This window comes from Pelophylax lessonae, assembly GCF_965119305.1.
Source record: "Pelophylax lessonae genome assembly, chromosome: 6".
Classification (NCBI taxonomy): domain Eukaryota; kingdom Metazoa; phylum Chordata; class Amphibia; order Anura; family Ranidae; genus Pelophylax; species Pelophylax lessonae.
Genome location: NC_138773.1, coordinates 285,605,035 through 285,630,094, shown reverse-complemented (window position 1 = coordinate 285,630,094; position 25,060 = coordinate 285,605,035). Strand labels below are relative to the sequence as shown.

Genomic DNA, 25,060 nt, shown 5'->3' with positions numbered 1-25,060 from the left:
AAGCTCAGAATTTGGCCGGGAAGCTGCTGTGTAGATGAACAGGAGACTGCTGTAGCTGGAGTGCAAACAACCCGGCTTCTGTAGCAGCTTCCGGGTATCCTCAGCATACTCAGGTCTGATTGCCACCGGTCTCCTCTTCATCTTCACAGCAGCTCTGAGCCCGCCAGCCACTTGCCAGCCGATCTCTGCCACTCTCCTGATGACAACTGTCCTATTATTGACGATATGCTGATCTTTTCTCCAATTTCTGTGAGTGCATTACTTTTCTATCATCTCATGCTTTTTTAACACGATTTACACTCAGATGGAGGCACCCTCTCTGGTTTGTATTTTGTATTTGCATTAGGGTTACTCAAGACTTTTCTAAGGAAGCTGCCACCTTCACGAAGAGTGATCTTCATATACATTTTATCTTCCACTTGGCACTTATCCTATGTGTTTTTTGGGGGGCCACAGCAGCGCCAGACTTCAAATCCATTTTTGCATTAGCAGTGTACCCAGCATTGTGTTCCTTTTGCCTTACATATGATAAGTTGCCTTCTGTTTATTCCAGGAGCATACAAACAGTTGAAGTCAAAAGTGCAGAGCATATTTCAGCATTAAACCATGATCTTTGTGATGTTAAACCAGCCAAATCATTGACATCAAATGTTAGATTAGATCAGAGTCAGAATACACAACAGATAACCATTAAGATAAATTTATAACACAGGACAGTTTAGCGGCGTGCTAGATTCTGTGTTTTCTGGGATCTCTTTTCTGAGTAAAATGTAGGTAATCCAATGAATTACAATTAAATTATGTTAGGTCAATGTAATTTAAGTTTAACTAATGGGGTGTGTGTCTGTGAGTAATGTCTGATTAGCTTATTACAGGCGGTACAGGATGTCTTGTGATGCCGACCTTGAGGATGGCGATAACCTTGTGATACGCTGGAGGACACGGCAGAGATTAAAGTACATGCCAGAACATTTTTAGAGACATGTCTAAAATGCCCGTTAACTTCTATACAAGCAGAAGCTCTGAGACTTCAGCCAGACCTTCACACAAAACGCACACATTGTATACATTTCAGTTGAAATCCATTTGATGCATCTATGACTTGCAAACACAGAGGTGCAATGTACAATGCTAGCTATGATTACCCTTTCCTGTAAAAGCAAAATGTCTACTGTACTACAGGCTGTTCTCCATATTTTAAATAAAAACTCTGGCAAAGTAAAACAAGGTGTTATAACAGCTATTGGTAAACCATCTCTAAATTACACCTACAGTATCTCACTGAGAATGTGAAGTGAGTCACTTTGGTTGGGGGGCTTGTGGAACCTAGATTGCTTTAGGGAGGTTGGGAGACTCCTCGTCCAGTTTCCCCAGTCCTTCCTATGTGTAAGTCACCCTGTGTCTATTAGGGGCACAGGGTGACCAAGAACCCCAGTCAGGTCTGCTGTGCACTAATCAGGCTCTTGCTAGTGGGGTGGGGGTTTGTTGTTGTTGAATACCTGCATTCCATTGTTCTATTGTTCCTGTCTGCCTCGAGTAAGCTTATTATGGGATGTGTATGTTTGTGTGCATTGGGGGGAGGGGTTGTCCCAGAAGTATATATCTCTGTGTGCATGTGTTTTGAATAAACAGTTTGATTCTGGTTTGACTCCAAAACTTGTACTGTCTAGTTCTTGGGATAAATATAGCCAGATTTACAGATCCCTTGTTCCAGATTGCTTAGGAAGCAGCTTCTTGGCGGAGATACCCAGTCGCGGTGTCCGGATTTCGTCACATTGGTGGCAAGCAGTGGGATGCTTCTTGCAGTCTGGGACATCCAAACCTCCACTGGGATCCAAGATCGGGATAGCAGACTTTGGTCGCTACAACGGAGATATGGACCTGGCATCAGAGTTTGAGGGGGTGCTGCGGATCACCCTTTCAGTATACCCCAGGATGGTGTCTGTGGATCAATACATGGAGCTCAGGCAGCAGATTCGGGTGGGGCTCTGGATTGGAGCCCTCCAGCTTGCTGGTATATACCAGGGCAAGTGCTTTCTTGCTGTGGGAGAGCCTTACAGATGCTTTTGTGTTTGGTGATGTTTGGTCCAGTTTCCCCAGTCCTTCCTATGTGTAAGTCACCCTGTGTCTATTAGGGGCACAGAGTGACCAAGAACCCCAGTCAGGTCTGCTCTGCACTAATCAGACTCTTGCTAGTGGGGTGGGGGTTTGTTGTTGTTAAATACCTGCATTCCATTGTTCTATTGTTCCTGTCTGCCTTGAGTAAGCTTATTATGGGATGTGTATGTTTGTGTGCATTGGGGGGAGGGGTTGTCCCAGAAGTGTATATCTCTGTGTGCATGTGTTTTAAATAAACAGTTTGATTCTGGTTTGACTCCAAAACTTGTACTGTCTAGTTCTTGGGGTAAATATAGCCAGATTCACGGATCCCATGTTCCAGATTGCTTAGGAAGTAGCTTCTTGGCGGAGATACTCAGTCGCGGTGTCCGGATTCCGTCACAGAGAACACCCCTCACATTTTTGTAAATATTTTATTATATCTTTTTAGGTGACAACACTGAAGAAATGATACTTTGCTACAATGTAAAGTAGTGATTGTACAGCTTGTATAACAGTGTAAATTTGCTGTCCCCTCAAAATAACTCAACACACAGCCATTAATGTCTAAACCCCTGGCAACAAAAGTGAGTACTCCCCCAAGTGACAATGATCAAATTGGGCCCATCTAACCATTTTCCCTCCCCGGTGTCATGTGACTCGTTAGTGTTACAAGGTCTCAGGTTGACAATGTGTTACAAGGTCTCAGGTGACAATGACCAAATTGGGCCCATCTAGCCATTTTCCCTCCCCGATGTCATGTGACTCGTTAGTGTTACAAGGTCTCAGGTGTGAATGGGGAGCAGGTGTGTTAAATTTGGTGTTATCGCTCTCACTCTCTCATACTGGTCACTGGAAGTTCAACATTGCACCTCATGGCAAAGAACTCTCTGAGGATCTGAAAAAAAGAATTGTTACTCTACATAAAGATGGCCTAGGCTATAAGAAGATTGCAAAGACCCTGAAACTGAGCTGCAGCACGGTGGCTAAAACCATATAGCGGTTTAACAGGACATGTTCCATTTAGAACAGGCCTCGCCATGGTCGACCAAAGAAGTTAGGTGCACGTGCTCAACATCATATCCAGAGGTTGTCTATGGGAAATAGATCTACGAGTGCTGCCAGCATTGCTGCAGAGGTTGAAGGGGTGGGGGGTCAACCTGTCAGTGCTCAGACCATACGCCTTGGTCTGCAAGGCTGTTGTCCCAGAAGGAAGCCTGTTCTAAAGATGATGCACAAGAAAGCTTGCAAACAGTTTGCTGAAGACAAGCAGACTAAGGACTTGTCCAGTGGTTTGATGAGACCAAGATAAACCAATTTGGTTCAGATGGTGTCAAGAATGTGTGGCAGCAACCAGGTGAGGAATACAAAGACAAGTGTGTCTTGCCTACAGTCAAGCATGGTGATGGGAGAGTGATGGGCTGTATGAGTGCTGCCGGCACTGGGAAGCTACAGTTCATTGAGGTAACCATGAATGCCAATGTACTGTGACATACTGAAGCAGAGCATGATCCCCTCCCTTCAGAGACTGGGCCGCAGGGCAGTATTCCAACATGATAATGATCCCAAACACACCTCCGTGATGACCACTGCCTTGCTAAAGAAGCTGAGGGTAAAGGTGGTGGACTGGCCAAGCATGTCTCCAGACCTAAACCCTATTGAGCATCTGTGGGGCATCCTCAAACGGAAGGTGAAGGAGCGCAAGGTCTCTAACATCCATCAGTTCTGTGATATCTTCATAGAAGAGTGGGAGAGGACTCCAGTGGCAACCTGTGAAGCTCTGGAGAACTCCATGCCCAAGAAGGTTAAGGCAGTGCTGGAAAATAATGGTGGCCACAAAAAATATTGTCATTTTGGGCCCAATTTAGACATTTTCACTTAGGGGTGTACTCATTTTTGCTGCCAGCGGTTTAGACATTAATGGCTGTGTGTTGAGTTATTTTTAGGGGACAGCAAGTTTACACTGTTATACAAGCTGTACACTCACTACTTTACATTGTAGCAAAGTGTCATTTCTTCAGTGTTGTCACATGTGAGGGGTGTACTCACTTTTGTGAGATACTGTATATTATATTAAAGGATATCCTAAAGTGGTTCTAAAGGCTGTAGGTTTTTTTTTTACCTATGCATGAAGGTAAAAAGCCTTCAGTGTGCAGCTCCCCCTTATATTTACCTGAGTTTGATCTCGATCTAGCAATGTACATGAGAGCAGCGGCTCTCCTGGGTTTCTCTCACTCCTCATGGGCTCAGACACATCAGCAAGAGCTATTGGCTCTTGCTGCTGTCAATCACAGCCAGTGAGGAGGGAGCTGGGGCGAGGCTCTGTGTATCTTATGCACACACATGAGCATGCACTATAAGGGCACTTAGCAAGAAGGAGGAGCCAAGAGAGCCAGTGAGGGGCCCAAGGAGAAGAGGTTCTGGGCTGCTCTGTGCAAAACCATTACACATTGCAGGGAAATAAAACATGCTTGTTATTTTAAAGAAAAAAAAAAAACAAGTCTTTAGTATCTCTTTAACCCAGGGGTAGGCAACCTTGAAGAGGTGGAGATCTACTTGAACATAGGTCATTTGGCACAGTGTCGCCTCCTCACAACCGATTTAAACCTCTAATCGCCATACTACCGTTTCACAATCGTGTGCATTGCAATCATTAGTTTAAATCACGTGGGGAGGAGGCAATATATCCCCTCCTTACCACCTGTCAAACACACCTGGATCGTTTTTCAGAGGAGCAGCAGTGCCTGCTGCACTGGTGAATGAGCCCTTAGTTGCATTTGGCAATCGGCATCCCTAGGGCTTGTTCACACGTAAAGTTGGGGGCTGGTAAAACCCTGCGGTTGAGTTGCGACTTTACAGCCCCCGTACATCCCTACCCCCAAAGATGTACACATCCCCCAGCAGGAATTAAGCCCCTGTTGCTTTTGATGGGTGCTACTGCCTGCCAATCTCTGCAAATGCCCCCTGCAAATGTATGCACCAATGGGTTAAAGCAGGTGGTGAGAAAGAAACACAACGCTGCTATTATGCCCCATGTATTTCTTCACACTGAACTGAAGATCTCTTCTTTCCTGCTGCTCTAGAGAGCGCTAGCCGGGATAAGAGGTGAAGTGCAGTTGGTATCACTCTGCATAGGACAGGAGCCAATACTACAGAGGAGGCGTCAGCTTATCGGCTCTTGCTCCCTACTACAAATCCAACTTTGCAAATAGTCCCTCTGCATTGCACTCTGTTTGATGCTCTGGAATGGCAGGTCAGCAAGCCCAGACCGCGATCTACCAGTCACCTGTCCGCGATCTACTGTTTTTTTCAGGCTAAAAACATTTTTTGAAGGTGCAGTAAAATACCTGTTGATTCTGCCAAAAACCCATAATCATTGTAACTTCCTGTGCATTGAACTAAAAAAAATCTCAAACAATGAACTTCTCTTCTGTAAGCTAAAGAGTAGGGAAAGTAGGGCAGTACAGTGGATTAGTGGTGGGCACTTATGCCTTGCATCACTCAGGTTCTGAGTCTGGGTACTATCTGCATGGAGTTTTCATGTTCTCCCTGTGCTTGTATTGGTTCCTTCCACACTTCATACATGCTGGTAGGTCAATTGGCTCCTTTCTTAATTGGCCTCAGTATGATATTCTACTGAGCACTCCCAAGATGGCTTCCCCAGCAACAGATAAAAGTTATTTGAGCCACCAAGAAGAAAAGCACTATATAAATATAACTTAATCAAATTAATTAGTCCAAACTAGGAAAGCCCAGTGTTAGAGTGTCACCCTAGGGCAGAAAGTGTGTAAAGCCCCGTACACACGTACCGATCGTCGGCCGAACGATCGGCCCTCTTTTGTCCAGGGCTGTCGTGTCTGTTGAAAACCGCAAAAGACTGCACACGAATTTTGTCGGCCAACAACAGCCGACTGCAGAAGTGATGTCATGTGATGGTTAACTTTCCTTGTCTTTTTTCTTTTCTGAGCATGCCCAGTCTTGCTATTTGGCTGTCTGTCGGCCGAATTCTGTACTGACTGGCGAACAATCGGCCGTTCTGGTGTTGGCCAACAAAAATTTTAATGCCTGCACGACAGATTCTGTTCGGCCGAAAATGCGCTGTCGGCTGTCGGAAGCATCATACTAACAAGCCTACAATCGGCCGATCGGTCGTCGGCCGAATATTTACGGCCGACAATCGGTACGTGTGTACGGGGCTTTACTTTCTAACCACCTGAAATCATATCTGTGACCCACGAATTCCAACCCTGAAGGCTGTGCTGTGAAGACACTGGTGTGCCCAGTCGGACTGGATCCCCTTTTCTCTTTCTCTATTTCTTTGCTTTCTCCCCCTTTTCTTTCTTGTTCTTTCTCTCCTCATACCATTTACCTATTAGACTAATGGGATACACTGGTTTACACATGACCTACCCAACCCCAGATTAAGTCTTTATCTCTGGTTACTGCCATGATCTGCAGTACACTGTGAAGTTATGCTTATGTTTTTATATATTTTAATTCCCTGAATGGAATTTTTGCAAGTGCCTTCCATTTGTACTGTATCTCATGGAAATTGTTTAATAAAACGTTATACTTAAAAAAAAAAAGAAAGGAGCTAATGCACCTAACTAATGACACCTTGCCTATGCAGGGTATATTGGCAGTTTCTCTGCAAAGGGTTCGTCATGACCCACTTATGCTCACCTCACCTGCGCTCACTTAAAGCTCCTTGCTCCTCTGCTGTCAGCGAGACTACCCGGCATTTCCAAATATACAGAAGCATGTGACCTGTTCCCCTGTGAGGGTATCTGAGGCCAGTAACTGGGAGAGAGATATCGCAACTACCCCAAGTAACTAACACAGCTGATCACAGCAACAGCTGCAGAGAAACAATGAAGTACGAAGGAGTATAGGTAAGGGGAGCATAAGGGGGTCAGGGGACACCCTATCCAGAGGCCTTATCTATAATGTGCATGTGAGATTCAGGGGTACTGGCACTGGACTAGTCTGGTAAATGCTGGGCATAGGGCTTACCTCCAGGGGGACGGTAGGGCATAGAAGCAAATCAAGAAAACATCAGAGTCTCTGTGCATAGTGTGCACCTAAAAAAAAGTTAACTAAAAGCAATAATATCCTAAAATGTTTTAGCCCAGGTGTGGTCGCCCTTAAAGGGCCTGTTGTATCATGGGTGCGCTACATACAGAATGCAGGGGTCAGGAGTGCGTTACATATATGGTGCAGGATTTAGGGGTGCGCTGTGTACAGAGTGCGGTGATTAGGGGTGCGCTGTGTACAGAGTGCAGAAATTAGGGGTGCGCTGTATACAGAGTGCCGGGTTTAGGAGTGCATTACCTAAAATGGAGAGTTCAGAACTGTACTACATACAGAGTACAGAGTTCAGCGTTCAGGAGTGCACTGCGTATAGAGCGCAGGGTTCATGAATGCACTGTGTACAGAGTGCAGAGTTCAGGAGTGCACTGCGTACAGAGTGCAGAGTTCAGGAGTGCACTGCGTACAGAGTGCAGAGTTCAGGAGTGCACTGCGTACAGAGGGCAGAGTTCAGGAGTGCACTGCGTAAAGAGTGCAGAGTTCAGGAGTGCACTGCGTACAGAGGGCAGAGTTCAGGAGTGCACTGGGTACAGAGTTCCGGAGTGTGTTATGTAGAGCACAGAGTTAAGGAGTGTGTTACGTACAGAGTTCAGGAGTACACTAAGTACAGAGTGCAGAGTTCAGAAGTGCATTACATACAGCGCATAGAGTTCAGGATTACACTGTGTGCAGAGTTCAGGAGTGCGTTACGTACAGAGACCAGAGTTCAGGAGTACAATAAGTATAGAGTGCAGAGTTCAGGTGTGCGTTATGTACAGGGTCCAGAGTTCAGGAGTGCGTTACGTACAGAGTGCAGGGCTTAGGGTTACGCTCTGCACAGTGTTCAACCCCAACCCCCCCAAAGCGTCCTTGCATCTCTACGCTCTCCTACTGGGCCTGGCTCAAGTACTTTCCTGTGTAGGTGACTCTAGTACCTCACTGTGTGGGCGGCTGTACTACCAGTGTATTCGGCTCTAGTACCTCCCTGTGTAGGCGGCTGTGGCTTGCTTTACAGGGAGATTATTTTCTCTCTCATATTCTGAAGATCTGTTCCCACCGTATCCCACCATGAGTACACAAAGGGATCTGTTAGATCAGGGAACCACTGAAAGCAAAGCTGTCCCTTGTAAACACAGACGGAGGTGCTGGAATGAAGTTCTGCTATAATTTGGCTGCAAAACCTGGGTGCGAGGGCCACTTGACTAGGCCGGGCATGCCAGATTTGGCCCACGGCATTGTGTCCTAGCCCATCTATAGCCACCAGTAACATCACTGTGATCCTGTGGAGGAGTGCATTTTTTTGCAGACTTTGGAACCCTGAGCTTCCCCCAGCATCCCTGGAGAAAGTCTAGGTGAGTATCCATTGAGAAAAATCTATGTGGCCAAGTACTCTACAGTGCATCCGGAAAGTATTCACAGTGCTTCACTTTTTCTGCATTTTGTTATGTTACAGCCCTCTTCCAAAATGAATTAAATTAATTATTTTCCTCAAAATTCTACAAATACCCCATAATGACAAAGTGAAAGAAGTTTGTTTGAGATCATTTCATTAAAAAAAATAAAAAAAATAAAAATTCTATGTACATAAGTATTCACAGCCTTTGCTCAATACTTTGTTGAAGCACCTTTGGCAGCAATTACAGCCTCAAGTCTTTTGGAGTATGATGCTACAAGCTTGGCACACTTATTTGTGGGCAGTTTCTCCCATTCTTCTTTGCAGGACCTCTAAAGCTCCATCAGGTAGGATGGGGAGTGTAAGTGCACACTTATTTTCAGATCTCTCCAGAGATGTTCAATAGGGTTCAAGTCTGGGCTCTGGCTGGGCCACTTAAGGAAATTCACAGAGTTGTACCATAGATAATCCCTTGTTATCTTGGCTGTGTGCTTAGGGTTGTTGTCCTGTTGAACGATAAACCTTCACTCAAATCTGAAGTCCAGAGCGCTCTGGAGCAGGTATTCTTTAAGGATGTCTCTGCACATTGCTGCATTCATCTTTCCCTCAGTCCTAAAAGCATGATGTTGCCACCACCATGCTTCACTGTAGGGATGGTATTAGCCAGGTGATTAGCGGTGCCCGGTTTCCTCCAGACAGGACGCTTGGCTTTCAGGCCAAAGAGTTCAATCTCTGGTTCATCAGACCAGAGAATTTTGTTTCTCATGGTCGGAGAGTCCTTCAGGTTCCTTTTGGCAAACTCCAGACGGGCTGTCGTGCCTTTTACTGAGGAGTGGCTTCTGTCTGGCCACTCTACCATACAGGCCTGATTGGTGGAGTGCTGCAGACATGGTGGTTCTTCTGGAAGGTTCTCATCTCTCCAAAGAGAAAAGCTGGAGCTCTGTCAGAGTAACCATTGGGTTCTTGGTCACCTTCCTGACTAAGGCCCTTCCTCCCTGATCGATCAGTTTGGCCGGGCCGACCGCTCTAGGAAGAGTCCTGGTGGTTCCAAACTTCTTCTATTCGCAGATGGAGGCCACTGTGCTAATTGGGACTTTCAATACTGCAGACATTTTTCTGTACCCTTCCCCAGATCTGTGCCTCCATACAATTCTGTCTCTGAGGTCTACAGACAACTCCTTGGACTTCATGGCTTGGTTTGTGCTCTGACATGCGCTATTAACTGTACATGTCCAATCAACTGAATTTACTACAGGTAGACTCAAGATATCGATATGGATCCTGATATAGAAACATATCAAGGATGGATTAGTGGAAACAGGATGCACCTGAGAGTCATGGCAAAGGCTGTGAATACTTCTGTACATGGGATTTTGTTTGTTTTTTATTTTAATACATTTGCAAAGATTTCAAACTTCTTTCACCTTGTCAATATGGGGTATTGTTTGTAGAATATCGATGAAAAAATTGAACTGAATCCATTTTTGGAATAAAGCTGTAACATAACAAAATTTTGAAAAAGTGAAGTGCTATGAATACTTTCTGGATGCACTGTATATGGACCCAGAACAACTATTGCTGCAGTCATTACCCCTGAATGCATTACATGATATAAATCATGTGGTCCCCAGTCACAGAAAAAGCACACATTTTGGGCACACTGCCCGCTGTACCACATGACTGAGCAGTAACCCTAAACCCTGGGTCACAGCTACAGATGGAACATTACAGACTTGATGCGGTTATATCATTTTTAAAAAGAAATTCTATCTTTTGGAAAAAAAAAAAAATAATAATAAATTCAGCAACATTTATCTTATGATAGAGGTCCATTTGTTTTGCAAAGGAACCTGTAAAGCATTGCACCTACCGTGATCAGTGTGTCGTCGGTGCAATGCTCTGCAGCCTCAGGTCTATACAGGGAGTGGTGAGGCATTCAATACACTTTGAGTGTTAAATAGTGAAGACTGCTGGAAACGTAAGCAATTGAGAAAGAGGAGTTTGGACAACTTTTTTGACAAGTAAGTATCCAGTATCTTCTAAAGTACGGACAGTGGAGTTGATTTACTAAAGCTGGTAAGTGCAAAAACCTGGTGCAGCTGTGTATAGTAACCAATCAGCTTCTAACTTCAACTTGTTCAGTTAACCACTTCCTCTCAGGAAGGTTTTACCCCCCTTCATGACCAGGCCATTTTTTACTATTTAGCATTGTGCAGTCATGCGACGCTGTACCCAAACAAAATTTATATCTTTGTTGTCACACAATTAGATCTTTCCTTTGGTGGTATTTGAGTTTTGAAAAAGATCAACAAAATGTTTTACTTTCTGCAATAAAATATATCCAATAAGAAAATAAAAAAAAAAATGAAACTTCTTCATAAATTGTGGCCAAAATGTATTCTGCTACGTCTTGGATAAAAATAAAAAAATTACAATAAGTTTTTATGATTGATTTAACCACTTAAGCCCCGGAAGATTTTACCCACTTCCTGACCAGGGGTTTTTTTGCGATTTTTTACTGGGTGACTTTAACGGACAATTGCGCGGTCGTACGATGCTGTACCTAAACGAATTTCAAGTCTTTTTTTTCCCACAAACAGAGCTTTCTTTTGGTGGTATTTGATCACCTGTTCGATTTTTTGATCATGCGCTATAAACAAAAAAATTGCGTAAATTTTGCAAAAATAACAATATTTTTCACTTTTTTTTTATATGAAATTCCCCCCAAAAAAAATGTAAAAATCAATATTTCTTAACATTTTCAGCCAATTTGTTTTATGCTACATATGTTTGGTAAAAAAAAAAAAATCGCAAAAAGCGTATTTTGATTGGTTTGCGCAAAAGTTATCGCGTTTACTAACAAAGGGAAAGATTTTTGTCATTTTTGGTGTTTTTTTTTTTTAACGAGTAATGGCGGCGATCTGCGATTTTTTTTCCGGGACTGCGACATTGCGGTGGACAGAACGGACCCTTGACTGACATTTTTGACACTTTTGGGGTACCAGTGACATTACTACAGTAATCAGTGCTATATATATGCACTGTTACTGCAAAAATGACACTGGCAGGGAAGGGGTTAACTGTATTGGAGAGGGAGGGGTTAAGTGTGTCGTAGGGGCGCGATTCTAACTGTGATTGGACATGGCTACTGGTGTAAGAACAGAGATCAACGGTTCTACATAGTAGAACCATCTGATCTTCATTTTTACACAGGGGAGAATGACAGGCGGCTTGTTTACATAAACCGCCCGCCTTTCTCCCGCTCTACCGACGATCGTAGTGTGACCGCCGGTCACACGCGCGGACTCCTCTGTGAACGAGCCGGGGCGGGCGCGCGCTCTCGCGCTATTGGCTCAAAAGCCGGTCACAGGCTAGCGACGTAGATCTACGTCACTCTGCCTGGCCGGGGCTGACTGCCGAAGTAAATATACTGTGTGCAGTCGGCAAGCGGTTAAATGAAATTTATAGTGTCTACAAACTATTTGATATATACCTAATTTTTTTTACCACTAATAGTGGTTATCAGCAACTGTTGGCGCTATATAAATCCTGTATAATAATAATTATAATAACTTATAAAAGGGACTGCAACGGCAATCTGACACTTACTGATGCTGGGGGTGGAGGACTGCCACTGACCTCTCCAGTGACACTAATACAGTAATCAGTGCTAATAAAATACACTGTCACTGTACTAATGACACTGGCTGGGAAGAGGTTAACATCTAGGGCGATCAAAGGGTTAAATGTGTGCCTAACTATGTGTAATGAATGTGTGAAGGCTCCATTCACATCTAGGCGATTTGAATGGCTGGCCAAATCGCGGCAAAATGCGGGACGCATTTGCAATGCCATTACTTCTCAATCACAGCGCGGTTTTTCCACGATTGTCGCGGCAAATTGCAATGTGCGAGGATTTCACCAAAAAGAAGTTCCTGCTTCTTTTTGAGTGACAAGTTTCGCGCGTTGCGATTTTCCCGTGGCAAAATTGCACCGCGATTGGGATACTATTAAGAAGTAATAGCATTGCAAATGCTTCCCACGTTTGATTGTCAACACAGGGCTCTGGGCTGTGATTGGACACAGTCGACCAGTAGGTCCTGGCCATAAATCATTGGCTGGGACTTGCTGACAGGCTCCCGCTGCATACAATCATAGCAGGTGAATGTGCGCACCCCTGAACCCAGAAGTAAACGGCGATGTACGAATACATCACTTTGCCCGTGCGGGCCGCCGTCTGCAGTATGTGGTTAAGCTTTGACTAAAAATCCTGGAAGCTAATTGGTTTCTACAGTATGCACAGTTCCGCCAGATTTTGCACTCTCCAGTTTTAGTAAATCAACCCCAATGTTTTCGATATTTATTGGGAATACCTGACCTGTCAATGCTCTCACTAAGGGCTCTTTCACACGGTCCGCCTCCGTAGGCGGATCCGTGCTGCTCAGCGGGGATCGATCCGCGATCCCCGCTGAGCCGGCGGATGACAGCTCCGTCTCCGCTTGCAGTGAGGAGAGGGAGGTGTCACAGCCCCTGCTGCTCTCTATGGGGAATCGGATGAGAGCGGACTGCCTGTCCGCTCTCATCCGATCCGATCCGATCCCAAGGACAGATGGAAAATAGGGTTTCCATCCGTCCGGATTTCACGGACAGGATCGGATGCGGATGGCAGCGGGTGTCAGCGGACATGTCACCACTGACATCCGCTGCTCCATAGGGCTGAATGGGGCATCTGATCAGATCCGCCTAAAAAACTAACAGGCGGATCTGATCGGACCGCCCGTGTGAAAGAGCCCTAATACATTTCCCACAGTTATCAGACTTCTTCATACCCTTCAGCTGTTCCTATTGACAAGCTGACAGCTGCAATAATGACAGGTATGTGTATGGCACATTGTTTACCAATAATTCCCATCATTGTTGTACTACTACCTGTAAGAGTCGCTGGGAGGAACAGCTTGCATGAAGTACAGAGCAGAGGTCCGGGCCCTCCAATGCCATTTCTTAGCCGGAAGACTGTACAGAACACAGCCGTCAATTTCATCCTTCAGGATATCCATCAGCTGCTTGTGGGAGCCTCCATAGAAGGCCTCTATCAGAAGGATGCTCATGTCTGGAGATCCTCTGTCTTCTGTACGCTCTAAAAGAAAGAGAGACGAGAATCATGAATATGTACACCCCACCCTCAGAGAAAATCACACGGCACAACCAAAAGGGTAAATTAACTAAAGACAAATAGACTGCGCACTTCGCAAAGTGCAGTTATCCCAGAGCTTAGTAAATGAGCAGAAGCTCTGCTGACTTCCATCATCCAATCATGTGCAAGCAAAAATACAAATTTTTTTAATTTTCCTTGCATTTTATTGGGTATTCTTTGCAAACTGAAGACTTGACTCATTTACTAAGCTCCAGAGCAGGGATATTCAAACCGTGGCCCTCCAGATGTTGCAGAACTACAAGTCCCATGAGCATAGAAACATTCTGAAAGCCACAAGCATGACACCCAGAGGCAGAGGCATGATGGGACTTGTAGTTTTGCAACAGCTGGAGGACCACGGTTTGCATATCCCTGCTCTAGAGCAACCATACCTGCAAAGTGCAGAGTCTATTTGCCTTTAGGAGATCAACTTCAAAGTGTTACTAAAGGCAAAACATTTTTTTTTTTCCCCATTTTGGACAGTTATGGAGGGTTATAACCCCTGTCAGGTTTTTTACATCTATTGTGGAGATTTCCCTTCCCTTCCTGTCCCATGGTCAAAACAGGAAATGAGAGAAAATCCCTCCAAAGTAAGGGAATCCCAGGTTGTCACCAGAACTAGTGTCCCCACTGGAAGACTCCCCCCCCCCCCCCCCCTGATTTGGTGTCAACCTACAATTTGGGGTTCTTTTTTACTTTCATTTCTGATTATAATGGTAAACAGGACATATAGAGGGTGAATCTCCCTAAAGAGGGGGGGGGGAGCAGCAATAAAAGCTGACAGGGGTTCTAATCCCTCTCCACTCTATCCAAAACTAAAAAAAAAAAAAAAAAAAAAAAAAAAAAAAAGTTTGCCTTTAGTTACACTTAAAGCGGTATTAAACCCCAAACCAAAATGTAATATATTGCAGCTTACTAATCAATAGATGTGATGAATTCGTTTTCTTTTTTAGGCTTTTTCCCTCTGGTGATCTGGCCAATAACACACCTACTGTATAAGAGAGCCCCCACTCTGGAGGAATGAGCATAGGAGGCACAACAGACAGCAGCATTGTCAGTCTGGGGGGAGGGGAGTGTTAAATATATTAGCAGATTTAGATACACTAACAAATTGAAGCCAAACTCCAGCTCACACTTTATAATCAGTTACAGAAACAGTTCTTTTTTTTTTTTTTCTTTTGGGATAAAAGTTCTGATTTTGGAAAAAAAAAAAAAAGGTTCTGCAGGAATAGCTGATCATTGTAAGCACCCGTCAGTGGTAAATGTTTTGTCTCATCCATGGAAACTGATACATTTTGCTGGAAAGCTTGAGTTTGTGAAGATCAACAGACTTGCTGGCTGGATCACCAGATGAAAATAAAAAAAAAAAAAGGCTAAAAAAGAAAACGAATGCAGCCACTGTGTCTCAGAAGTGTAAGCTAAAATATAATAAATGTTTGCTTTTGGGTATAATACTGGTTTAAAGCTGGTGTGAGTGAGCCCTTACAAGTCTTGTCCCTTCCCAAGCCTGTGACTGAAAGAGATAGGAGAATCTACAGACTGATGAGCTCCTCTCTCTGCTCTCTCCTTCTATCAGCATGATCCTTGCACTCTCCTGTATAACAGAACCTAGATAAGGATTGAGAGCCAAACACCTCGGATGCAGAGCCCACATGCTAATAAAAGTCATGCCACATAAGGATCTGAATTTGACCTGGTATCAGCCTTTTCCAAAGTTGGGCATTAAAGTGTTTTTAAAGGCAGAGGGTTTTTCTTTCTCTAATGCATTTTAGGCAGGGAGGTAAAGAAAAAAAAAAAATTGTTGTGCTGCCCCCCCCTATACTCGACTCAGCATTGTGCACGAGAGCCGCAGCTCTCCTGGGTCTCTTCTTCCTCACTGGATGAGACAGCAGCAGGGGTCACTGGCTCCCTCGACTGTCAATCACAGACAGTGAGCCAATGGGGAGGGAGTGGGGAGGAGCCGCACTCCATGTGTAAACGGACACACAGAGCACCAGCTTGGGAGTGAGCATGCACAGGTGACTCCATAGCAAGCTGCTTGCTATGGGGGCACTCGGCAGGAGGGAGGGGCCAGGAGCGCCAGTGGGGGACCTGAGAAAAGGAGGATTGCAAAACCATTACCCAGAGCAGGTAAGTATAAAAATTTTTTTAATCTGGATTTAAAGTGATTGTAAAGGCATAAGGATATTTTATCCTAATACATTCTATGTATTAGGATAAAAAACCTCCTGTGTGCAGCAGCCCCCCTAATACTTACCTGAGCCCATCTAGATCCAGCGATGTTGAAGGAGTGTCTCAGCTGCCTGGGACTCCCCTCCTCATTGGCTAAGACAGCAGCGCAGCACCATTGGCTCCCGCTGCTGTCAATCAAAGTCAATGAGCCAATGAGAAGAAAAAGGGGGTGGGGTTTAGCCGTGGCTCTGTGTCTGAATGGACACAGGGAGCTGTAATTCGGCTCTGGTGCCCCCAATAGTAAGCTGCTTACTGTGGGGGCACTCAGCAGGAGGGAGGGGCCAGGAGTGCCAGCGAGGGACCCGAGAAGAGGAGGATCTGGGCTGCTCTGTGCAAAACCACTGCACAAAGCAGGTAAGTTTGTTATTTTTTACTAAAAAAAAAAAAGACTTTACAATCACTTTAATATAATTTTAATTCAAAGAGAATGCTGATAAGAGTAGAGAGCAGAAATGAGCTCATTACTGCTTCTCCGTTCACTGCCTAGTCACAGGCAGGGGGAGCAACAAGACCTGTATTACTGAACTCATAGAGAAAAATGAGGCCTCCTGCCCTGCCAAATTGATCTGTGCTGTGTGGCAATGCTGTGTAAATTTCAGGGCAGGATGGACAGAAATAAATCTCATTTGGCATATAACTAAGCCCCTATAAAAGTATTCAATCTGTTTGCCTGGAGTTCAGCTTTAAAAAGAGCCCACACCCATGCACACACGTTGTTGCACAGACAGTTATGTAGATACACAGAGGTGTGAAGGGGCTGAAGGTTCAGATCCGCTTGTTCGTTTTTTTTGGCGGATCTGAACGGTCCCCCCATGCATTCCTATGGGGCATCGGATGGCAGTGGAGACATGTCCGCTGACATCCGACCCGATCCGGTCCATCAAATCTGGACGGATGGAAACCCTATTTTCCAGCGACGGTCCGTTTCCATCCGATTTACCCCATAGAGATGCATGGGGAACTGACAGCTGTGTCTCCCCACACAGCGCGGAGACACAGCTGTCCTCCTGCTACTCAGCGGGGGATCGGCGGCTCGATCCCCCGCTGAGAAAAACGAAAGGGGCCTTAGGGCCCATGCACACATAAGTGCCTCCACAGACACAGTTGCATGTCACAATCTGGCATGCAGACGATTGGATCCGAGCACATAGTGTCTGCGTACGCTGTCCATGCATGTAATTGGTTACCTGTGAACTGCGGTGACACCAGCCATTGGTCTGTGCAAACCTGACAGCTGCTTCTGATTGCATTCAGAGGGGTGGATTTAAAAAAAGATCTGGTGCAGCTGGGCATGGGAGCCAATCAGCTTCTTCACTTCCTGACCAGGCCTTTTTCTGACGCTTGTTGTTTACAAATAAAAATCAGTATTTTTTTTTTTGTTAGAAAATTATATTTTTTTTAGCAGAGACCCTAGAGAATAAAATGTCAGTCGTTGCAATTTTTTATGTCACAGTTTTTTTGCGCAGCGATTTTTAAAACGCAATTTTTTGGGAAAAATCGTTTTTTAATTAATTAGGAAAAAATACATAATATAAACCCAATTTTATTGTATAATATGAAAGATGATGTCACACCAAGTAAATAGATACCCAATATGTCATGCTTTAAAATTGCATGTGCTTGTGGAATGGTGCCAGACTACGAAACTTAAAGAGTAACTCCACTTTTGTTGAGAAACAAACATTCCCCTCTGGGTGATCTCTGCGTACAGGCATACCCCGTTTTAAGTACACTCACTTTACGTACACTTGCGAGTACGGACACAGCCTGGTCAGCTTGGCATGGCACTACTCTCGGTTTTTAACATTGACGTCTATGGGAAATCTTGGTCAGCTTGACATGGCACTGCTCCCAAACCATAAGTGACAGGGATACCAAACTTAGGGAGCACCGAGAAGGGACCCAGGACTACAACATATCATATTTGTGGCCAGCCAGCTTGCCTAGGTAATCTACCATGTCATAGTCCTGGATCCCCATAACATGCTCCCCAACCTTCGTGTCCTTGTCATTTATGGTTTGGGAGCAGTGCCATGTCAAGCTGACTATGATTTCCTATGGAGCTAGTGTATTTACATGCATTGAGAAATGAAAAAAGGTATTGCTTCACTTTAAGTACATTTTCGTTTCACATACATGCTCTGGTCCCATTGGGTACTTAACCACTTAAGCCCCGGAAGATTTTACCCCCATTCCGACCAGGGGGTATTTTGCGATTCGGCACTGCGTGATTTAACGGACAATTGCGCGGTCGTACGACGCTGTACCTAAACGAATTTGGCGTCCTTTTTTTCCCACAAACAGAGCTTTCTTTTGGTAGTATTTGATCACCTGTGCGATTTTTTGATCACGCGCTATAAACAAAAAAAGAGCGTCAATTTTGCAAAAATAGCAATATTTTTCACATTTTTTTATATGAAATTCCCCCAAAAAAAATTTAAAAATCAAAATTTTTTAACATTTTCGGCCAATTTGTTTTATGCTACCTATGTTTGGTAAAAAAAATCACAATAAGCGTATTTTGATTGGTTTGCGAAAAAGTTTACTAACAAAGGGAAAGATTTTTGTCATTTTTGTTGTTTTTTTTTTTTAACGCGTAATGGCGGCGATCTGCGATTTTTTTTGCGGTACTGCGACATTGCGGCGGACAGATCGGACCCTTGACTGACATTTTTGACACTTTTGGGGTTACCAGTGACATTTCTACAGTAATCAGTGCTATATATATATGCACTGTTACTGTAAAAATACACTGGTAGTGAAGGGGTTAACTTTATTTGGGAGGGAGGGGCTGTGTGTGTGTCCCTAGGGGCGTGCTTTCTACTGTGATTGGCTGTGGCTTGAGCTGTAAGGACACTGATCAACGGATCTACATAGTAGATCCATGTGATCAGTGTCTTTACAGCGAGGAGAATGACAGGTGGCTTGTTTACAAAAGCTGCCTCACATTCTCCCTCTCCCCCGCCGATCGCCGAGTGACCGGCGGACATCGGGTCCGCTGGTCACACGCGCGGAGGGGTCCGTGACCACGCGGGAGCGCACGCTCGCTCCCTAGACCCTCACAAGCAAGCAACGTAGCCCTACGTTAGTTTGCCTGTGAGGGGCTGACCGCCGACGTAGATAGTCGTGCGGCGGTCGGCAAGTGGTTAAAAGTGGGGTATGCCTGTATTACAAGGATTACAACAAACTTTGTTGCGGATTCCTATCTTTTTTTATTCTGGAGAAATCATTGTTCCTCTGTGCTAGGTGGGTCAGATGGCAGTGGTTTCATAATTATCTATCAGCTGTGGCAGCTGCAGGGCTCTAATGAGGAAATCTGTTGGGCCCGCATCCCTTTAGAGGTGTTCCTATTGGGAGTTTCTCACCAAAAATGACATTTTTGCTGCAGGGGATGCCAGAAATCTGACTTGTATCTTATGGGCCATACACACTATAAGATTTTCTGAATACTTTTCCCTTTAGACTTACCAAAACCATATAATATGAGGTCAAACCTAAACACTTTCAATTTGTATGCAATCCGGCAGGCCCTTGCACTACATAGAAAAGGTAAATCTGAAGGAAATCTAACCACAAAAGTTGGATAGTGTGTATCCAGCTTTAGGCAGACTTCTGGGAAAATTGGTGAGCCAATCACACAAGCAGGAAATTATGTTTCTGGGGGTGTGGCCAGTATACATTCTGTGTACAGAACACCTCCAGGTGGCCATATTGGATTTTCAGAAAATTACAACATCTGCAGATTGAAAAGGAAAGGTCATTTTTAATAGCTTTCAATTACAATATGATTTGTGTCACAATTGTTTTTTTCTTTATTTGCTATTTTTTTCCCCACTAAAGCGGAATTACCCTTTAAAAATCTTCATAGGCGATGCTTTAACCACTTGCCGACCGCTCACTCGAGCTCTACTGCGGCAAAGTGGTTAGTTCCCGTCCAGCGATGTAGACCTACGTCGCTGGACTCCTCCCCTTGTGGGCGGCGCACGCACGCCGCCGGAGGCTCGCTCCAACTGTATTCAGTCACAGCGGGAGTCGGGCCAGGGGAGGAGCGGAGGTGATCACCGCCGCTCTTCCCGGATCGTCGGGGAATTGAGTTTGGAGATCCGCCCGCATGTGTAAACAAAGCGGGCGGATCTCCTAAGTGACAGGGAGTGACAGATTGCAGGCTTCAGCATAGCTGAACATCCGATCTGTCCCTGTGTCACTCAGTCACCTCCCCCCACACATGTCAGTAAGCACCAGGCATACATTAACCCCTCCCTCTCCAATAAAATTAACCCCTTCCCTGCCAGTGTCATTTTTACAGTAACAGTGCATATGTATAGCACTGATTACTGCAGTAATGTCACTGGTACCCCCAAAAGTGTCAAAAATGTCAGTCAAGGGTCCGATCTGTCCGCCGCAATGTCGCAGTCCCGCAAAAAAAAAAAAAACGCAGATTGCCGCCATTACTCGTTAAAAAAAAAAACACCAAAAATGACAAAAATCTTTCCCTTAGTTAGTAAACGCAATAACTTTTGCGCAAACCAATCAAAATACGCTTATTGTGAATTGTTTTACCAAACATAGGTAGCAGAAAACAAATTGGCCAAAAATTTAAAAAATTTAGATTTTTACAGTTTTTTGGGGGGGAATTTCATATTAAAAATGTGAAAAATATTGTTATTTTTTCAAAATTGACGCTCTTTTTTTGTTTATAGCACAAAAAGTAAAAATCGCACAGGTGATCAAATACCACCAAAAGAAAGCTCTGTTTGTGGGAAAAAAAGGACGTAAATTTTGTTTGGGTACGGTGTCGCACGACCGCGCAATTGTCAGTTAAAGTCGCGCAGTGCCGAATAGCAAAAAGTGGCCCAGACGTAAAGCAGGAAAATCCTCCGGTGGTAAAGTGGTTAAAAATGTCTACAGGTGACCTGTTTAGATTTACAGAGGAGGTGTAGTGCTAGAATTATTGCTCTCCTACAGATGTTTGCGGCTATACCGTTTACATATGTAGACGTGACCTACATATGAGTTCACCACTGCGTGCGGAGACTTGGGCGCTTTAACATTTTTTTTTATTACATTTTTTTTTTTTTTTTTTACAAAAAAATAATTCTTTATCACTTTTATTGCAAGGAATATAAACATCCCTTGTGATAACAATACAGCATGACCGGTCCTCAGTGCAGCACAGAGCGGCTCACAGCATCCCGGTTCACTGTTTCAGGTCCGATTTTGGTCCGAATTTTTGGCTGAATTTGGACCTGAAAGGGACCAGAAGACGCACAGGACTCCTGTGCAATTCACACCGGAGCTGCTCCGGAGATATGTGAATGGCCTCCATAGAGAGCCGGTCACAATCTCCTGACATGCGAATTGGATGCGGAGAAAACCCACATCCAATTTGTAATACTGTGAACCCGGTCTAAAGGGGCTCTTAGGCTCAGTTCACATCCTGGCGTCCAAGATCACAGGGAGAATCGCAGCGTTCTTGTACTTCTTTTGAGCAACAGGCACCCTGCGATTCTATGCAATTTTACAGCGATTTGCCAGGCGTCAAATGGGGCAAAATTGCGCTGTGTTTGCGTGTAGTATATGTGGTGTAGCGTGTAGTATACATGGTGTGGCGCGTAGTATATATAGTGTGGCATGTAGTATATGTGTTGCAGTGTGGTGTGTAGTATATGTGTTGTGGTGTGTAGTATACGTGTTGCAGTGTGGTGTGTAGTATATGTGTTGCGGCGTGAAGTATATGTGTTGTGGCATGTAGTATACATGGTGCGGCGTGTGGTATATGTGGTGTGGTGTGTAGTATATGTGGTGTGGCATGTAGTATACGTGTAGTGGCGTGTAGTATACATGTTGTGGCGCGTAGTATACATGTTGTGGCGTGTAGTATATGTGTTGTGGTGTGTAGTATATGTGTTGTGGTGTGTAGTATATGTGTTGTGGCACGTAGTATATGTGTTGTGGCGCGTAGTATATGTGTTGTGGCGCGTAGTATATGTGTTGTGGCGCGTAGTATATGTGTTGTGGTGTGTAGTATATGTGTTGTGGCGCGTAGTATATGTGTTGTGGCGCGTAGTATATGTGTTGTGGTGCGTAGTATGCGTGTTGTGGCGCGTAGTATACGTGTTGTGGCGCGTAGTATTCGTGGCGCGGCGCGTGGTATATGTTTTGTGGCGCGTAGTATATGTGTTGTGGTGTGTAGTATACGTGTTGTGGTGTGTAGTATACGTGTTGTGGTGTGTAGTATACGTGTTGTGGCGCGTAGTATATGTGTTGTGGTGCGTAGTATACGTGTTGTGGCGCGTAGTATATGTGTTGTGGTGCGTCGTATACGTGTTGTGGCGCGTAGTATATGTGTTGTGGTGTGTAGTATATGTGTTGTGGCGCGTAGTATATGTGTTGTGGTGTGTAGTATATGTGTTGTGGTGTGTAGTATATGTGTTGTGGTGTGTAGTATATGTGTTGTGGTGTGTAGTATACGTGTTGTGGCACGTAGTATATGTGTTGTGGTGCGTAGTATACGTGTTGTGGCGCGTAGTATACGTGTTGTGGCGTGTAGTATATGTGTTGTGGCGCGTAGTATACGTGTTGTGGTGCGTAGTATACGTGTTGTGGCGCGTAGTATACATGTTGTGGCGCGTAGTATACGTAGTATATGTGTTGTGGTGTGTAGTATATGTGTTGTGGTGTGTAGTATATGTGTTGTGGTGTGTAGTATATGTGTTGTGGTGTGTAGTATATGTGTTGTGGCACGTAGTATATGTGTTGTGGTGCGTAGTATACGTGTTGTGGCGCGTAGTATACGTGTTGTGGCGTGTAGTATATGCGTTGCGGTGCGTAGTATACGTGTTGTGGCGCGTAGTATACGTGTTGTGGCGCGTAGTATACGTGTTGTGGCGTGTAGTATATGTGTTGTGGCGCGTAGTATACGTGTTGTGGTGCGTAGTATACGTGTTGTGGCGCGTAGTATACGTGTTGTGGCGCGTAGTATACGTAGTATATGTGTTGTGGTGTGTAGTATATGTGTTGTGGCGCGTAGTATACGTGTTGTGGCGCGTAGTATACGTAGTATATGTGTTGTGGTGTGTAGTATATGTGTTGTGGCGCGTAGTATACGTGTTGTGGCGCGTAGTATACGTAGTATATGTGTTGTGGTGTGTAGTATATGTGTTGTGGCGCGTAGTATACGTGTTGTGGCGCGTAGTATACGTAGTATATGTGTTGTGGTGTGTAGTATATGTGTTGTGGCGCGTAGTATACGTGTTGTGGCGCGTAGTATACGTGTTGTGGCGTGTAGTATATACGTGTTGTGGCGTGTAGTATATACGTGTTGTGGCGTGTAGTATATACGTGTTGTGGCGTGTAGTATATACGTGTTGTGCCGTGTAGTATATACGTGTTGTGGCGTATTATATATGTGTTGCGATATGCAGTATACGCATCGTGGCGTGTAGTATGTGCATTACAGTATACGTGTTGTATGTGCATTACAGTATACGCTGTGCTGTACAGTACATTGGAGTCACACAGACAGTATACAGTGTATGTATACCGGGGTAATGTGTAGTAAAGCAGTCATTGCCACAATAGAGAAGTGTGACCGGATAGAGGTGAATGAGCCCCCCCAGGTATGAGCTGAGCCCCTCATTACACATCCCCCCTCCTCGGTCTCTCCAAGGCACGCTGACTCTTGCAGTGCCTCTCCCACCCGCTCCACTACAACAAGCGCCAAAAAGCGCCGACATACCACGTGACCCCGCCCCGAAAGAGAGGTAACTTAGGACGGATTTGCCTTACCGCGCATGCGTCCTGCTCACCACGATCACGCCCACCGTGTTACGCGAGTGGGAACGTCAACACCACAGGCGGGGCTGGAGAAACACGTGGGCATGGCAAAAAAAGGAGAACGTAAGAGAAGAGGAGGGTGGTAAGGTGACGTCATTAGAACAGCTGTGCGGAGGGGTTACCTGGGGGCAGAGAGCTGCATGGAGTGTGGATGATGGGATGCAGCAGAGACAGAGGACATCTGTGTGTCATGGAGCATTTCATGGAGGAGGATAGATGTATTTACAGAAGATTAGGCAAAACGTTTTATTATTACTGTACTATTTTTGTATAGAATACCTCCTGTGAGATTGGGGAGATTTCTCTTCACTTCCTGTCCCATAGCCAAAACAGGAAGTGAGAGGAAAGCTTTGGTAGTCACCGGATTTACCAGAACTAGTGTCCCCATTGGAAGATTTCCCCTCCATTCCTGTGCTGGTGATCACTCAAAATTCCTGATTTCCTTTCACTTTTGGTGAGAGATCTCCGGGGGAAATAAGAAGGGTGACTCTCCCTAACAGAGACGCTGTCTGTGTCCCCGTTAGGGAGATTCTCACTCTATTTATCCTGTTTGCAGTTATAAGTGAAAGAAAATCCCATATTTTCAGTTGACGCCAACAGGAATAGAAGGGAAATCTTCCAGTGGGGACACTAGTTCTGGTGACACCCTCAGATTTCGTCACTTTAAAAAGATTTTCTCCCACTTCCTGTTATGTCTTTGGGATAGGAAGTATAAGGAAATCTCCCCAAAGGGACACATATGTCAAAAAATAAACCTGACCAAGGTGATAACCCTCCTCTACTCTGTACAGAATGAGAAAAATAATTTTCCTATAGTTAGATTTTATATCACAATGGGAGGAAATAATATTACAGGCGGAATACGAGTTTATGAAACTCAAAGGGAGAGAATGTCCCCAACTACTTCTCTTCTATCAACAGAGACCTACAACTGCCACATTGTAACCATACCTCTGTTACTATGGCGATGTCACACTTCACTTCCATCAATCCTTCCGTTCACTTCCACCAATCCTTCCGTTCACTTCCACCAATCCTTCCATTCACCTCCACCAATCCTTCCATTCACCTCCACCAATCCTTCCGTTCACCTCCACCAATCCTTCCATTCACCTCCACCAATCCTTCCATTCACTTCCACCAATCCTTCCATTCACCTCCATCAATCCTTCCGTTCACTTCCATCAATCCTTCCATTCACTTCCACCAATCCTTCCGTTCACTTCCACCAATCCTTCCGT

At 44.8% G+C, this 25,060-nt stretch overlaps 1 protein-coding gene across 1 annotated transcript in view; it reads right to left on the bottom strand.

Moving 5' to 3' along the window:
* The window catches only part of GTDC1 (glycosyltransferase like domain containing 1), a 488,045-nt gene extending 464,316 nt beyond the window's left edge, over positions 1-23,729 (bottom strand). The window contains exons 1-2 of the mRNA XM_082260340.1: positions 23,722-23,729; positions 13,487-13,694 (exon numbers count right to left, since the gene is read on the bottom strand). Coding sequence (XP_082116466.1) covers positions 13,487-13,665 — 179 coding nt within the window. The 5' untranslated portion in view covers positions 13,666-13,694; positions 23,722-23,729. The remainder of the gene's footprint in view (positions 1-13,486; positions 13,695-23,721) is intronic.
* Between the last annotated feature and the right edge of the window lie 1,331 nt (positions 23,730-25,060).